Source organism: Porites lutea, chromosome 2, assembly GCF_958299795.1.
Source record: "Porites lutea chromosome 2, jaPorLute2.1, whole genome shotgun sequence".
In the NCBI taxonomy this organism is placed as follows: domain Eukaryota; kingdom Metazoa; phylum Cnidaria; class Anthozoa; order Scleractinia; family Poritidae; genus Porites; species Porites lutea.
Window position 1 is genome coordinate 17,947,884 of NC_133202.1, and position 17,500 is coordinate 17,965,383.

General features: G+C 38.9%; 2 protein-coding genes and 1 long non-coding RNA gene across 3 annotated transcripts in view; 1 reads left to right on the forward strand and 2 right to left on the reverse strand.

The window, feature by feature from the left end:
• LOC140926704 (52 kDa repressor of the inhibitor of the protein kinase-like) overlaps positions 1-17,500 on the reverse strand; it is a 145,939-nt gene that overhangs the window by 52,610 nt on the left and 75,829 nt on the right. The window lies entirely within an intron of this gene.
• LOC140927919 (uncharacterized) overlaps positions 905-17,500 on the forward strand; it is a 31,809-nt gene continuing 15,213 nt past the window's right edge. Inside the window, exon 1 of the mRNA XM_073377619.1 lies at positions 905-3,647. Within this exon, the coding sequence (XP_073233720.1) occupies positions 1,237-2,676 (1,440 nt within the window). The 5' untranslated portion in view covers positions 905-1,236 and the 3' untranslated portion in view covers positions 2,677-3,647. The remainder of the gene's footprint in view (positions 3,648-17,500) is intronic.
• Positions 10,022-12,532, reverse strand: LOC140927920 (uncharacterized). The gene is made up of 4 exons (XR_012164590.1): positions 11,709-12,532; positions 11,121-11,168; positions 10,511-10,567; positions 10,022-10,104 (listed from the first exon to the last, which is right to left on the reverse strand). It is a non-coding gene; the product is annotated as an uncharacterized lncRNA (long non-coding RNA).

Consider the following 17,500-nt stretch of genomic DNA (forward strand, 5'->3'; position numbering starts at 1 on the left):
TCTATGAAGTGTTAAGTGTTAGCTACCATAGAGTATTGATAAAAGATCAACATACTTTGACAGATACAGCCTTTTCATTTCTGGGTTAAAACCAGACATTTCACCCATTGTTGGTTTAAGTCGTGGACTGGAACTGAGTTGACGAACTGGAACTGTGTTTGAGAACTCTGTCTTAAATCGTACAGCTGATCCATATTTTAGTCCAAGGTTTCTGAAAATGCTGGCATCCGCTTCTCTTTTAAGAAGATCCGCAATTGCTGAGAAGTGTGTTATTTCCTCATCTAGGCGTGAAACACACAAGGAAAACTTTGCAACCATAACTCATATTCAAATAATGCATGTCTCAATGTGAAGTCAGTTGGGTGAGGGGATAAAGTAGAGCATAGAAAATTTTGTCATTCATGTACAATTTGGCAGCTTAGGACTGGGATTTTTTATTACTATTTTTTCAATATGTTTTTTAAATCTTACAACACAAAGAGAGTGACTTCCATGATAGAATTATGCAAACAAAGACAGGTTTCCATGCTTGTTCGGGAACAAAATGCAACACTGAATTGAATGGGATGCAAACTACATCTGGAAGGGGGTATTTTGAATAGAAGAACGCCAAATACATGGCTGCCGAAAACCTAGTGGCTCTTTGTGGCTCTTTATTAATTAATTAACCCATTAAGCACCAGCCGTTTTCATAGGCTTTCTAAAATTCGGCAAAATATTTCCAACCCCATGTGCAGTAAAAATACAGAACTTACCGCGCAAAAAGAACAACACCCCTTTGGTCTAAAACAGTTAAAATCACTTATTATCTTCCGCTTAAACTACTTAAACTTTCTGGGAGTTTCTTTATGAGCTTACCGTCATCGCCGAAAAGCTTTCTAACGCGGTCGATGATAACGTCTTTCTCCTGTAACTCCTGTATTTCTGAAGACTCTGACATCCTCAACAACTTTTAAAATTGAATTTGCCGTCAATATACAACAGCTCAAAGGCTAATTGTCTGGACTTACTTAGACAGCCACCACCAAAAAGGAATGAATTGAAGCTTGCTTTCCTATTTTACCCTTCAGCTCCGGTTGTTTGCGCCGTTTTGGTACAATTTCATAAAACGGAATGCGCTACTGGTAGCTATCATTGATACGTCACGATAAGAAATATACTGGCTTCTTTGATTGGCTAACTGATTGCCTTGAGGAGAATGGGTCCAATGCTTAGTAGCCGTGTCTGCGTCTCAAAATGGCGGACTCTTCGAGCGTGAAAGCTTGGTCGAGGGAAGACATATCTGCTTGTGACTGCGGTGCAAGAACATACCGGCATGTTCACTGCCCTTGTTTTCGATGTCAAGGAAGTGCGACCGATAGAACTACCAAGTTACGGCACTGGAGAGAAAACTGCCTGATTGCTACTGGGGTTGGAAGTGACAGCACTTTGGACAGCTTGGCAGACATTGATAGTGATCCTGAATCAATTGCAAGGCCGAGCTCATCACCAAGTCCTTCAACTCCAGGAGCAGATAAACTTGATGACAGTCTTAGCGAAGGATCAGACGAAAACAGTCCTAATCCCATCTGCCCAGAACTTGAAGCAGCTGTTGAAGCTGTGGAACGTCAAAGTACGGAACCACTCAACCCTCTCCAAAAAATTATTCTTACAGCAGTTCTTGACGCTCTGAAAATTATGGATGAAAGTGGATCATCTGTTAAAACCTTTGATGACATTCTGAGCTATGGAAAAACAATGTTGTACACTTTAATTGATGGCAATGTTGACCTTGATGTTTTGAGTACTGTGTGGCCCAAAAATTGGAATGATGTTCAACTTTTATTGAAGGAAGAAGGTTTTGAAGACGCTAAGGAATATATCGTATGTTTTTGTCGTACTGAAAAGGTAATTACAAGAAATGGTAAAACATATACCAAATTTGTTTACAGTGGAAATTTCAGCATCATGGATAGCAAGGGTGCTTGTTGTACTCACTGTGTAAATAAAGGCTATCTCAAATATTACTATTTGGGATTGGAAAGTAAGATTAAAAACTGGTTCAAAACAGAACCAATGTGCAAACAAATGCTCTCTCATTTGAACGAAAGAGAACAATGGCTTGGTAGAGAGGAAAGTTGGCCACTAAAGCAAGAGTTTTGGGATGGTCAACGGTGGATAGATCTTCAGTGGTTTTGGGACCCGAGCAAGATTTGGCCACTTCCAACTGTCTGTGTTCATTGTAGTACCATAATTTCTGTGGATCATTTGACTACCTCCCCTGAGGGAATTGGTAATTTGAAGATTGTGACATGCCCTGGATGCTTTGAAACTTTCCACCATTCTATGAAAATGGCAAGAAGTTCCCCATTGAACTTGGCCCTCATAGGCCACTGGGATGGGTGGCAAGCATTTGGAACAAGTTTCAGAGGATGTGGTTCCATTGAAGTTTCCATCGCTAACATGAAAAAGACTGATCGGTGTCATGTTGACGAAGTGTACGTTGTTGGCTTTGTCCCTTGTTCTGACCTACCTAAGGATTTACCAGAGTATTTAGATCCTTTTCTCAAACCACTTATGGATGATCTTTGTAACGGATTTCTTTCGGGTTATAACATTCCTTATCCTCTACAGTTTACAAGTGATAAATTTCATTCTTCTGAAACTGAAATTATCCGGTTATTGCTTTTATGTTGAACAGGAGACCACCCAGGGCTGTGTGAAGTCGGCAAGTTTCTCAATCAAGGAAAATGTGGATGTAGAAGAGAGAAACTCCATGGACAACAACTACAAAATTCATCTAACACTCACTACTGTTATGGGAACAACAGATATCATGGTCGCTACCCGTGGGAAAAACTGCAAATTGAGGAGGAGTTGGAAAACCTATATGACATTGAAAATGAGACAAGAATAAGTGTGAGAAAAGCATTGTCATCAAAACTTGGTTTCACTGGAATATCACAGCTTCACAAGGTTTTGTATCCTTTATATAAATTTGATATCACAAGGGACATGGTTTATGATGTTTATCACACTATTCCTCTAAATGTTGTTAAAAACCAACTGACCAGACTACTGCAACTTGAATTGGTGGACACAGAATACCTTGACAAGCAAATAAGAGATTTTCCTTGGAGCAAAGAGTTAAAGGATGGAAGACTTCCAAGACCAGTTGGCAAGGAATGCAAAGGGATTGGCCATTGGAAAGCAGAGGGGCTTCAGAAATTTTCTTTTCCCCTGACAAATTCTATATTTGAAGACAAATTTCAGGATGATGAAGAGTTTCAAATTCAAACCCTGGTGTCGCGATTGACAGAATTGCACTTTTACAGTGGCAGGCTGGGCTGGACTGATGAAATGATAAGTGTTCATTTCAAGATAGCACAGAGACTCAACATACTCTTTGAAGAAGTGCAAGGACTGCAGATGTGCACCATTTCTTTGCATAATTTGTTGCATATTTACGAATACATTATTAGTTTTTCCGCTTGTGACAATTATTGGTGCGCAGTGTTTGAAAGGGCTGTCAAACACTATGTTAAAAAGTCACACAACTGCAAAGGAATTGAACGAACCTTTGCAAGTTCAGAGGCACGGAGAGAGTTTCTGAAATCACTTTGCAGTATGGAAGTGGCACTGAGCTTGGGAAGCATGATGTTAAACTGGTGAGATTTTCAGTCATTGTATTGAATGAATTATAACATCTAATTTATTTTAATCCTGGAGTAGGGAATCAAATGGAATTTGGTTGCCTATGCCTGGTTTAATAACCCTGGACAAAACAATTCAGAATTAGGTTTAAAAAAACTGATCTTTAAACTAGATTACATTTGGTTTCTCTGAAAGGTAACCTATGATGTTTAAAGGCAGAGGTTGAGCAGAGTTCTTGAAAGTGATTGAAGAATACAGTAATAGTAAGGTTCTAAATTCTATTTCATGTCGAAGTTATTGCAGAAAGGGAACTTCTTTTTCTGTTCCAAAATAGTTGTATATATATATAGAAATGATAAAACCAACGACGAAACGAAGTTTCCGTGACTCGTAGTTCCATGCTTTTGCAATCATCAGACGGTGGATATTCTAATGAAAGACATACCTTATATACAAGATGCTAATTCTAAATGCCGCCACGAAAACAAATTCTACTTATCGAACTTTAAAACTTAGTTTTTAATCACTTTTCAGTCAGAAGTTGATTTTTTGAAACTTAGTTTTTAATCACTTTCCGTAGAATTACTTGTCAATAATTATAGAAATTAAGTTTCACACCGCGTAATTAAGTAGCATCTTGCATATAAGGTATGTCTTTCATTAGAATATCCACCGTCTGATGATTGCGAAAGCATGAAACTACGAGTCACGGAAACTTCGTTTCGTCGTTGATTTTATTATTTCTATATACGCTCTACTCCACGTATTGAGCACTATACAGCCAGCTAAAGCATCTCCTCCAGATATATATATATATATATATATAGATAGATAGATAGATAGATGATAGATAGATAGATAGATAGATAGATAGATAGATTAGATAGATAGATTAGATAGATAGATAGATAGATAGATAGATTGATTGATTGATTCACTTTTATTTGAATACGGTAATTTCATAAGTTAGATAGGTAGATAGATAGATAGATGATAGATAGATGATAGATAGATAGATAGATAGATTAGATAGATAGATTAGATAGATAGATAGATTGATTGATTGATTGATTGATTCACTTTTATTTGAATACGGTAGTTTCATAAGTTAGATAGATAGATAGATAGATAGATAGATAGATGATAGATAGATGATAGATAGATAGATAGATAGATAGATAGATTAGATAGATAGATTAGATAGATAGATAGATAGATAGATAGATTAGATAGATAGATAGATAGATAGATTAGATAGAGAGAGAGAGAGAGAGAGAGAGAGAGAGAGAGAGAGAGAGAGAGAGAGAGAGAGAGAGAGAGAGAGAGAGAGAGAGCCAGAAGAAAGGGAACTTTCGTGACGAAAATGGGGAACTTTGGTGACGGAAACAGGGAACTTTTCTGACTAAGGGAACTTTTGTGACGCCCATAGGGAACTTTAAGGACGTTCATAGGGAACTTTTGTGACGAGACTGGGGAACATTTGTGACATTAGGGAACTTTTGTGACGACATTGGGGAACTTTAGCGACTTAAATAGGGAATTTTCGTGACTTTAACTGGGGAACGTCGATGATGTTATCATTGTACTATGTATTTATATCTCGTACATCTTTCTTTTTAGCTCTATTGCTTTTGTAAAGTACTTAAAACATATCAGGATAGGCGCAAGAGGAATATATATTATTATTATGTTCATTTCTGGAAGTTAATTTTCGGCAAAACATTACTTTCAGTACAATAGAAGCAACAGGTATTTTCCCTGTTGATTATCATCATTTCTCAGTTGTTGCTAAACACTGACGAGTCTCTTTTATTTAACAATCCAACATTTTATTTAACCAGGCGCTCATTATCAAACATCACTACATCAAATTTAAAAGGCTGTGCAGCCACTCAGTTCAACACAATAAGGCCTGTGCACTGTAACAGTATTAAAACATACAACGCTACCGTTTCATGATAACAGAACAGGCAAAAACAAGATGTATATTTATCATGACAACACACTATTAATTAATCAATATATTGCTAATTATCAAGAAGGGTATTAAATTTGAACTTTGCCTGATTCTATCAGGTGCATAAACATGGAGACAAGACAAACAATAAGCCACTACCAATCTATTAAAATTCAGCTTGATAGTGAGGCCTAGAGGACGCAAGCAAAAGCTATGAACAAACATGGTGATTTCATTTTATTTGTATCGGTCCTTTAGGCCGCGCTCTCAAGCTGAATTTTAACATATCCGACAAGTGGTCTATTAGTTCCGTTGTCCACTCAACAATAACTTGAATTAGTAACAGTACTTGGACTGAGTGAAGTACACTTCCTGGAGTAATCGCGGGAGTACATGTCATTTCAAAATTGGATGAGCGCAAAATGCGAGGCCGCGTTCAAAATATGAGCACGATTACTCCTTGACTAATTGTATGCCACGAAGTCCAATTACTAATTAATCGTATCTATAACAAATTTCGAAATTATAAATTTCTTGCGAGAACTTCTTTAAAATAGTCTGTAGCATTTTTCATAAGTCATGAGAAATCTAGGAAATACTGCGACGGAAGCCATTAGAGCGCGCGTAATTGACATGCAAATCACGTGGGTATCCCATTACAGGCACCCAATTACGAAAAGTTCAAATTAGATACCTGTTATTGGATACCCACGTGATTACGCGCCGATTACATGACAAATAAGCGCGCAGAGAGCTAATCAAGATCAATGATATTGTTATAGATACCATTAGTTAGTATAAATCGTATGAGAAACGTGTACTTAATCTCCAGCAAATCTCAGGACGCTTGATATAATTCTTTTACGAACGCAAACAATGCTGTAACACTTTTACTCCGAAGGAAAAATTTAACAATGCATTACAACGAAACTAACTCCCCCAGAGGTGGGTACTCGGTTGAAGTTAAAGCTGTACAATAGCACAGGATATATATCTAAATATATAGAAAATCTTGAGATAAAAAAGAGATCTTAAATACAAAATCTAACACTAACAATTTGATTGTAATCAACAAACAACTCTCATGTTGAGCTGTCTTAGGCGCTCTTAAAACGCATTTGTCTTATTTCACGCGATTAATAGTTGGTATGTTAATTTCGCAATACAAAACAAGAGGTGATTTAGCATGTAAAATGCAGATCTAACACCTATGTTAAGACTGCAATAAACTGTGAAGTTTTTGAAAACAACTCTGATATTAGTTAAGTTGTTAAGACCGTCTATGACAGTCCAACATTAGTGTTGAGTTGCCTTAGACGCTCTTGAAACGTCTTTCGTATTTACACGATTCATTATTGTGTCTGAGGATGCTTTTTGTACTTGTCCCTATCCTCCATTATTGTTCTGAAAAATTTCTTTCTTCCTGGATCTTGAGATGGGTACAGATATCGTTATCGATGCTTTAAACATAGCTCTCAATATGTCAAGATCCGAAGATGAAAGACTGCAATAAACTGAGAAGTTTTTGAAAACAACTCTAATTAGAGAGCGTCTAAGACAACTCAACATTAATGTTGAGTTGTCTTAGGCGCTCTTAAAACACGCCTTTCGTATTTCACAGGATTAATTATTCCGGGCTGTCCAAGTAAGCTTTTTGCAATAGTCCCTTTCCTCCATTTTCGTTCTGAGGAATTTCTTTGACCTTGGGTCTTGAGATAAGTACGGATGTCGTTATCAACACTTTAAACATAGTTAACAATTATTCACCGAAGTGGAGGTGAATAGTGATGGGATATTTACCGAACCACGAAGCGGCAAGGCCGGTGAATATCCATCACTTTCACCGACACTAAGGTGAATAATTGTTTTAGTATATACCACACAAGCTGAAAAATTAGCGGACCAAAACGTTATTTTATGTGTGACAAACGGTCAGAAAATAAAAATCTCTCGCGCCGGTTGCTCGGAGGTGAATAGTGCTGGCTAATCACGTCCGAGTTAACCAATCAGAGCGCGCGAAAAGCACTATTTACTTGTGTGGTATATGCTAACTGTCAATATGTCAATATTGGAAGATGAAAGACTGCAATTAATTGTGAAGTTTTTGAAACCTCTCTAGAGTTTTTTTGAAGAGCGTCCAAGACAACTCAACATTAATGTTGAGTGTTCTTAGATGCTCTGAAAACGCGCCTTTCGTATTTCACACGATTTATTATCGTGTCCAAGGAAGCTTTTTGCATTAGTCCCTTTCCTCCATTTTCGTTCTCAAGAATTTCTTTGACCTTGGGTCGTGAGATGGGTATGGATGTCGTTATCATCACTTTAAACATAGCTCTCAATATGTCAAGATCCGAAGTTGAAAATAGGTTTCGAACGCCACTTGCCTCTGTCGTTGTGGTCGCTATATCCCACGGATTGTTTTGGACATCAAGAGATCTTTCCACTCTTTGTTCTAGAGTCTCTTGTTCATCGGGGAGGTTCACAGGCTCTGATTGTGTGGAGGAGGAATAACGCCACGTCCCTCGAACTTTGTCAAGAATCTTCTTTGGATCTTCGTCCTTTAACTCCATGTTATCCGCTATCTTTTCCCTCACCGTTGCCATCGTCACAGATTTACTCTTGATCTCCTCTTCAAACAGATCTCTGATTACCATTTCTTGATCTTTGCTCAAGGTACATTTAGAAGCTCCACCCTCGTCCACTGTGGAAATGCTTGGGCTTTCATCATCCCCGCGCATGACTTGACGCAGATGTTGGGAAGCCTTGACAGAGGATTTCGATTTTTCTCGCAATCGATAAAATCGCGTGGCAGTGGAAACATTATGGGCCATCAAATCCGCCAAATTTCCTCTTGCTTCATTGCTTTCGCTGCAGCTGTGCACGCTTGACACTGCTGATTTTCTGAATAATGTGGAGCTTGGCGCACCCTCGACTTCGGCCTTCTTCCATACGGACTTAATGGCTTTGTTGATTTGACTTGAAACCATAGCCTCTCCAGTGGACGTTATAAAGACACAATTGTCTGGCCCAGTGTTAGAAGCAGTGATTTTCAAACGCACTTCTCTGAGGAAGACGTCCATCCAGCTTTTCAATTTTGCAGAGAAAACAATTCTGGCGGGACCATGGGTGCTCACTGTCTTGTGATTCTTCACAAGAACAACAAATTCGTCACTTTCCTTTGTCATTCTGTCATATTCCGCTACTGTCATGTTCGCAAGAGCCCCCGCCCTATTAGCGTTGTCAATAGATATCTCAACTAGGAGAAAATCTCGAATCAAAGTATACTGAGCTTGGGTGATCTGGATGTTGTGCGCACCGGACAGTTGACCTAACAAGCATACAACATCTCTTGCAGCTTTGCTTGTTTCAAACCGCTTTATTTGATCTGGAGTGATCAAAGCATGGAAGTCTTCTTCCATCTTTTCCCATTGTCGTTTGGCGCAGTTCTGGCGAAATGATGATGACCACCGGCCGACCTTGTCTCTCAAAGAGATAACAGTTTCCTTAGAAATGGTTAGTCCAACTTGCCCAGTGAGGGAATAGGAGTAAAAGTGGCGTAGACTCATAAGATAACTCTGTGTTGTTTTGGGGTGGTATTCTTTCTTTGCATAGTCCTTGAGGAACTTTTGGTTAATAAGGCAGCCGTCAAACAAAGATGTCAAATTGCACTTGTCATCCACCACCTTCAAAAGCTTTGAAACTTGCTTCCCATGCTGATGGCTGGTTTTCTCATCAAGCTGACCTCCATCAGCCGATCTAAGCCAGGCTTCAAATTCAGTAATGACATCGTCAGCCAATTTTTGTGGATTTTCAAAGGAGCTTCCGTTTTCATCTGTCTCATCTTCAATCTTTTCAATCGCTTCAACTCTTACGTGTTCAATCTCCTCAACTCTTGTGTGAATACTTCTATGCTCACTTTCTTTCTCTTCGCTTTCGCTGTCGTCAAGAATTCTTATACGTTTATACTTCTTTGAACTTTTTCTAGGGACTTCTATTTCATCTTCACTCTCGACAAGCTCCTCAACAATCACAGGAGATTCACGCTTGTCTCTCCCAGAGCTACGCTGTCTTTCATGATAAGGTCGCCGTTGTGAATCACTGACGGGTCCTCGCACCCTTGACAATGCAGCCTTGTATTCGGTGGAATCTGGAAGTAGTTTGTGAACTTTCTTAAGATGAGGAGGCATTCTTTTTACAAGCGATGTACAACCATCCATTGGACAGTAATGATAATGGTGGTAATCCTTTCTTTTTCCATCTTCTTTCTCTGCCATATTTTCTTTTGTCGGTTTCTTTTTCTTTTTGGGCACTTTGCTTGGGCTTGAGTAACCGTAGGTCTTTCGTAGACCAAAGCGTACAAGGGCAGTTCGAGCATGCTCCTTGGTCCACCCATGAACGTCTACCAGATGGCGTGGAATACGAACCACTTCGGCATTACATTGCGGAATAGGACAAGGCCTCTTCTCTTGCTTGATCCTCACGCCACTGTGAGATACCTCCTCTTCTTTGGCATCCTGATTATGTGAAAAACATACATGTTCTTATTGAAGTTACAGTTTGACAGCATGGAGTACAATTTGCTCTAGCCACTTTGCGAACGTATTTACAAGTTATGCCCCCCTCAATCGACAAACTGTATAACTGATTTACGTTGGTATCAGAATCTGAGAAATCTGTAATATCAACATGTTGTGCAAAGATCTCACCTTGGCCGATTAAAAAATATATATCAAAGACAATTCAATTTTCATTTTACAACATATTGTTCGCATCGATTTTACCTCGTGTTTTATTAAGACAGAAACAATGTTGATTTTGACTTCTGCCCACATTAAGGGAAATAATTAGGATATTTCACGTGCAGGATACAAGGGACTATGCATACATTTCATAAATAAGTAAGCTCTTCGACTGCTTTACCTCGCTCTCAGCACCGGAGGACTCCGTTAAATCAGCATTCTGTTCTATGCTGCCACCCTGAATAAACCACAAAATATAAGAGTGCGTTAAATTCTAGTTTAACAACATGTCTGTCTAATTCATGTCATATTTTGAAAAACTCTGTTGTTCCTGTGCAGGGTTAAATTCATAATGCTGCGCCTACAAAGCTTAAAGTTGTCAATATATTAACTTCTGAGGTGGCTTTGCTATGAGCCTCGTGGTTTCTTTTGGAGGTCTCCCCACCGCTTTTTCGAATTCAGCATTGTTAATATAATTTCGTCTTTATTTACGCGGCAAAAAAAATTTGATTCTGCTGCTGATGATGACAATTATGAAAATAAAAGTTACATTCTTCAATTCGTAAATGCACACCGTATTTTTTTTTAATTTTCAGCTACACGCAAAAAGCATTATTCTATTGTAATGATATAGACCTAACATTTTTTAAGTTTGACATTAAATAAATGTCATCTCGATATTTTGTAACGGGAAGGTCACTTAATTGGTGTTGGGGGGCATAGAAAAGAGTACAGTGGTGTACGACCAGTGAAAAAATATCCATACGTATCATTATTGACATTAGACTTACTGGAGGGCTGGTCTCAGTAGCGTAGAGCTGATTAACAAATTCAGAGGCCTAAAAGAGAAAAAATTATCATTTAGGGTCGAAAAAAGGAACGTATGCAAGGAAAAAAAGCAAACATTTTGTGGAAACAAGGTCTCACTGCCAAAAGAAATCCCAGACAAGTGATGGGTGAAAAAAGGAGACCCTGGAAATGAGTGTGTCCCAACCCCTCCTACACCACTTTGAAATGGTCCACTCCAAAGGACAAAATATAATTTAAGGGCTTTGTTTCATAAACCAACCGAATACTTGTTTCTGCTCTTATAGCTACAATTCTAAGATTACAAGCCCCTAAGCAAGAGACGACCTGCGATTCCACGAGAAAAGCATAAACGGAATCATGCATTTTTTTAGGAAAGCCTCAGACACAGGAATTGTCACATACATCACCCCTTAATTTGTCCCTTAATCGAATTTCGGCACCGGTAAGGCATCACTTCTCCAGAGAATCGTTGCGCAATGACCCCCAAAATGGCTGTGCAAGGTTCTTAATTAATCAGACCTCTAATCTTAATACCTTTGTGTAACTATAGGCTATGAATCAAAACTTACCCTTAGTGGCTCCATGTCGTGATTGAGCCAAACAATAGACATGAAATTTTAATTCTCCTGAAAAAAAAAGGCTAATGAAAAAGAACATCAATTTCCCATAGCCTGCAAGCAGGCTCATGTTGGGGCACAAGCTTTGCGGTGTAACGGCGAGCTCGTAATGGAGCGGCGAAGCCGTGGGACGAGAAAGTAAGCGTACTCTGGTCTCTGCAATTTTTTTCAATTTCCACCCCGGAAACCGCAGAAACGAATAAGTCAATAATTTTTCACCCGCAAGTATGGACACAGATTTCTTGAGAAAATTGTTATTCTTTTTCATAACAGCATGTAGGCGCCATATCCGTTGTTGATAAACTTTTACCGAAGAAAAACTATCAACGTTTATCTCTACTAATGACACACACACTTGATCCAAGTGATCTTGCTTTGGCAATCTGGTCTTTTGCAATGCTGGTAAACGGACAAACGCCTTCGTGTTGTTTCATTGCCCGTCTGCAATCACATACGCTTGCAATATTTAATTCTTCCCATATGCAGTCGGCGACATGACAAGTATGCCTTGATTTATTAAAACAATTAAAACTGCTATTTCTGCTCCCCCTTTAGTGTAAAATTTAAGTACTAACACGCTGGAAGTTTGTTAAAACATCAGTAACACGCGCACTCAACTCTTCCTCTGGCCAAATGTCGACGACTTGCTTTGTTTTTTAATATGCGGTAAATTACTGACTCCCTAGGGGTTTAATCGCACTTCAGCAGATATAATATCGCCTTTCCCGCTTTTCGACCAATGGTATTACAATTCACTCGGACGAAGCAGAAATGAAAAAAATTACAGAGACCAGGGTCGGCTCACTTTCTTGGCGCCTCTTCACCAGACTCCTGCCCGCCGGATCGCTTTGCTCTTTTTGCTGCTAGTGCGTATAACTCAAAGGTGAGCCTGCTCGCAGGCTAATTTCCGACAACAGCAAAGCTTTGACGTACGCTTCTGTATCAGTGATAAAATGAGTAAGATAAAAAAATAATAATAATAAAACAATAAATAAAAAAGTTTTGCACACCAAAAGTATTGCGTTCAGGGGCAGACATTAAAACCCTTGCAATAGGCCACTGTATATTACTGAAACTAACCACCTCAAAAAGAAAGGCAAACCAAAACGTGTTCATGTCACTACCTTAAGGTGTAAATAGTCCTGGACTAGTCGCACGAAATTTGTTTCGCCTTTCATCTATCACACAAAGAGCTGTATATGAGTACCATTTGCACATACGTTTAAGCATTGCATATACTACCCTTGACAGAAACAAAACAGTAATACAATAATATGTTAACGACTTTGGAGCGAATTTGCTTGACAACTGACCGTGATTAATTTCATAAGAGTGATTAAAATGAAAACGGGTAATGTTCAAGGCCAATTATTCGGGAGAGCGGCAAAATATGCTCATCTTCACCCCCACCCACCCCTCCCCTTCCACAAAGAGAGATGCTGACCAATTCGTGTGCACATTACGACCTTTACAGTGTAAATAGTCGTGGAATAACTGAAAACAATTCGTTCCCCTTTGTATCTATCACACAAAGACACTATGCATGACGAGTACGGTTTGCAGCTGAGTTGAATCATTCCCATACACACTTAAAGAGGTACAAAACAGTAATACAATACCATGTCAACAAGTTTCGAGCGAATTCGATGAACAACCGAATGTAATTAAGTTAACGAGACAATTAATTCTTACGTCATGGACAAAGCGATTTAACTTTAATGGGTGACAAAAACGAGCCAAAACTTTGAGACAACGACAAAAAATGCACACATACTACTTGAGGCGAGCATTTCGGCAAAAGAAGTTAGACTGCAAATTATAATCGAGCAATTTCACCGTGCAGCAACGAAGGATGATTCCAGGAAAAACAAAAAAGATACTGCTCGAACTGATGATTTATATAAGCGATCGCATATCCCTTACTTTGGAAACATTGTTCCCTGCATTAAAAACTCATTTTATATCTGTAAAGTATTATACATTGAAAACAACTTACTTCAATTCACGTTGTAAACCTTGCACGTCAATCCAGTTCCTGCCTCGTGGCATTCACTGACTAGTATTGCATGATAAACGTCACGCAAACGTCACGCCGAAGACGTCAATGCACTACACAGAAGTCCCACAGATCATAACTTTCTCTGCGGCATTTAGTTGAGTTCGTTGTAGTCTTGTTAATTTACACCTACTGTAAAAGCTCCATTAATCCCCCGGGGCTTAGTTAATAATGGGGAACTTATTAGAGAGGAGGGCGCAATAGAGAGAAGGAGGGGTTTATTTCAAATCTTAAACATACCGTTTTTGTCCCAGGTAGGTTTTTTTTTCCAAAGCTCAAACAACTGTAGTCTAAATTTATTACGTAATAACGAGTAGCAAACAGTGGTATGTGTTTGAGTGTATATTTCTGTAATAACAAACCAAATGGCTGCAGAAAAAAAAATGGCGAGGGGACATGTTAGATAGGGGCGCTTATTATAAAAGCCTACTTCCAAACAGCGGACTTATTAAAGAAGCGGGGTTAAACAGAGGGGGCTTTGCTAGAGCTTTTTTTACGGTATTGCACTATCTCAGGAGAGGAAAGTAAACCACATCGGTCGTTTATAATACGTGTTCTTTTTCTTTTTCAAAGCCCAATTACAAAATATAGTCTAGACAGAGTTGAACAAAACCATCGTCTCTATAGCTGAGTTTAAGTTATCTGAACAAGAACATTCTGTTATCACTTACTATGATTCAAAATAAAACGTGTATAGCAACCTTAAGACTAGGGCTATCACGATAAACAGATGATAGATTGTCGAGTGAGGCCAGCCTTTATTTACACAATTGTTTGACACATTTAGTAGCAGCGCGTTTAGGAGCGCGCCAATATCCTTACTAGTTTGGTCAGTGTTTTACAGTTATTCATCTGATTCATAACTCACGAGACTGAGATTTAAGCTGGCACCTTTTGTAGATTTCCTTTAAAAATATATACTTGTCTGCTGGGGGATGTGTAGGTCTTAGATTCATCGATCTTTGCGGAGTTGACAAAGCGACATGTTAAATATAGTGTGTGGGTCAGTTCGAAAATTAAGGAGTGCGCCAAGGTTAATTCATGATCTTCAATTTATTTTTCACAATTATAACAACACTTTCCCTAAAACAATATTACTGTAATCATCAGGCGACACAATGAGGCCTGAAGTGGAATTTTTCAGTCACCTGTCCATATACCTCTATATGCAAAGCACATCGAGTTTATAAACCACCTCTTTTCGGTACTGGTTCCTTTTTGTTGTAACCAACAAATCTGAAAATTAAACCACCCGTTGCTATTGCAGTATTGTACAGTTAGATAGTATCATTTATTCCTGCCTCTCCAAAAATTGCGGTGAAATGATCATTTGTATCATCTAGCAAATAGGGAACTTTAGTGACTTTTGCCATTTTCTGACATTGGTTCCTTCAAATCTTCATAAAAAAATAACGGATGGTGATTCTGTTGTCAAATTTGCTTTGTTATATTGCCAAATGATTGCTTTAATTGCTGTATGATTTTGAGCTCAATCAATGAAAATTAAATAGCGATTTTTATTGTCCGAACTTAGGAAACGAAAAAAGGGCATATTTCGAATTCTGAAACCTTTCATCGACATGAAAAGTCAAACACATACACGGCAGATTTTTAAAGCCGCAGATATCTCAGATTTAAAAGGTTGTGGTGATCGAGAGAATTGAGTGGCGCATAAATGGTAAGTCAATAGCTCCCTCTTGACCAACAAATTGGATTTAAAGCTTTTGAATTGGCTGATACCACGGCATAGGGCACTTTCGTGCCCTCTTAAGCACAAATAGTGATCTGTTTAAGTCAGGATTAGATGGTATTGGCGAACCTCTCGCATGCAGAAAGGTTAGATCATGACGCTTTGTTAGATGGCTTGTCAAAAGTTACCACACAAAAAGGCTTGATCTATCATCAAAAGAGGGAAACGTCAGAAAAGTGCCCTAATATTCTTCTAGAGAGAGAGAGAGAGAGAGAGAGAGAGAGAGAGAGAGAGAGAGAGAGCTAAAGAGAGAGAGAGAGAGAGAGAGAGAGAGAGAGAGAGAGAGAGAGAGAGCCATAAGAACGGGAACTTTTGTAACGAAAAAAGGGCACTTTTGTAACGCGATAGGGAACTTTTGTAACCAAGGTGGGGAACTTTTGTAACCAAGGGAACTTTTGTAACGTCACTAGGGCACTTTTGTAACGACAACAGGGAACTTTTGTAACGTTATAGGGAACTTTTGTAACGAGTGGGGCACTTTTGTAACAATGTGGCACTTTTGTAACTAACGATATTTTTAAAGAAATACTTTCAGTGATTGTAGTAATCAAAGATTTCCCTGCCCTTTTATACACTTCGACTAGTAAAATTACTACCCTTTCATATACCTGAAGCCTGGAAAAGGAAGCCCTTTCGGGCGGTCAGCTTCCTCGTTTAGGCCATTATAGTGAGTACCCCAGGGTGGGGGTATGGGACTTGTTTACTGTGTGATCTTTACTTAGTTGTAGTTTAAGGACAGGAATAATTTCACAAAGGCCTTTTTCACGGGAAAACTCATAAGAAGAAAATGCAATTTAGTTACTGTTGTTGATATACCTGGAAGAATATAATACAGTCCTTTATTTAAAAATGAAATGAGCCATTACAAAGTCACTGATGTTAATATTAATGAAGATGAATAAGGGACAACATGATGCCGACTAGATATGAGAAACGAGCGGGTGTTATCGGTTGTCCAAATTCTATATAATGCGCCATGCTTAAAGTGAAGAAGTCGGTGAACATTTTTTTTTCGAACGCAACGCAAAATACATAAACTATTATACATTTTCAGGTATTCCTTTGACCCCGCGGCTACAAAAAGTGATTTTTTTTAGTCCAACAGCCAAAAGTGTTTTGCTCCGTGACCACTTTAACGAAAGTGAAGAAAGAGCTTAAAAACACCCAACAATCTCTCTAGACAAAACGCCTTAATGGGACATCACCGAATACTATTTTTGCTCCATGCAAATACAGTCCGAAACCCGCTTTACGGACACCCACTTGATACGGACACCTCGATATTACGGACAGTTTTCTTTGTCCCGGGGAAAGAAAGCCGTTACATTTTCTCTAAATTCAATCCTTTTAATACCGACACCCGTTAATGTGGACAACAGACACTTATTTCCTGCCTAATCAACGAATTCTCATAGAGAGCCAGCCTCGCTAATGCGGATACTTCAATATCAACTGTGTGCTGTAACAGACCTTTCCCTTTTGAAGGAAAAAAGTTCTTCAGTTGACAGCATGTCGATGTTCCCAGCGCTACAATACACCGGATAGGATGGTTTCAGACGTCACTGATTTTAGGCATCAAACGAGTTACGCAGAGAAGGGTTTTGATAGAGTAATATATAAACGAGGGATTTTTGAGTGTTTCCGTGGACTTAAACCACGTTATGACGGCCTTGTGAAGGTAAGAGAAGTTTAATTTGACGAAGCTTATGTCCTCTTATATTTCTTTGGTATTTTTTTCTAGTAAAGAGAGGTTTTTTGACTTTAATAACATGAGCCGCTTAATACGCACTCCCCGTTAATACGGACACTTTCTGTGGTCCCTTCAGTGTCCATATTAACGTGGTTGGCTGCAAAACAACAACAACGAACAAGGTAAGTGTTATTAGCCTCGACCTTCGGCTTGGCTGATGGCACTTACCTCGGCCATTATTATTCTGC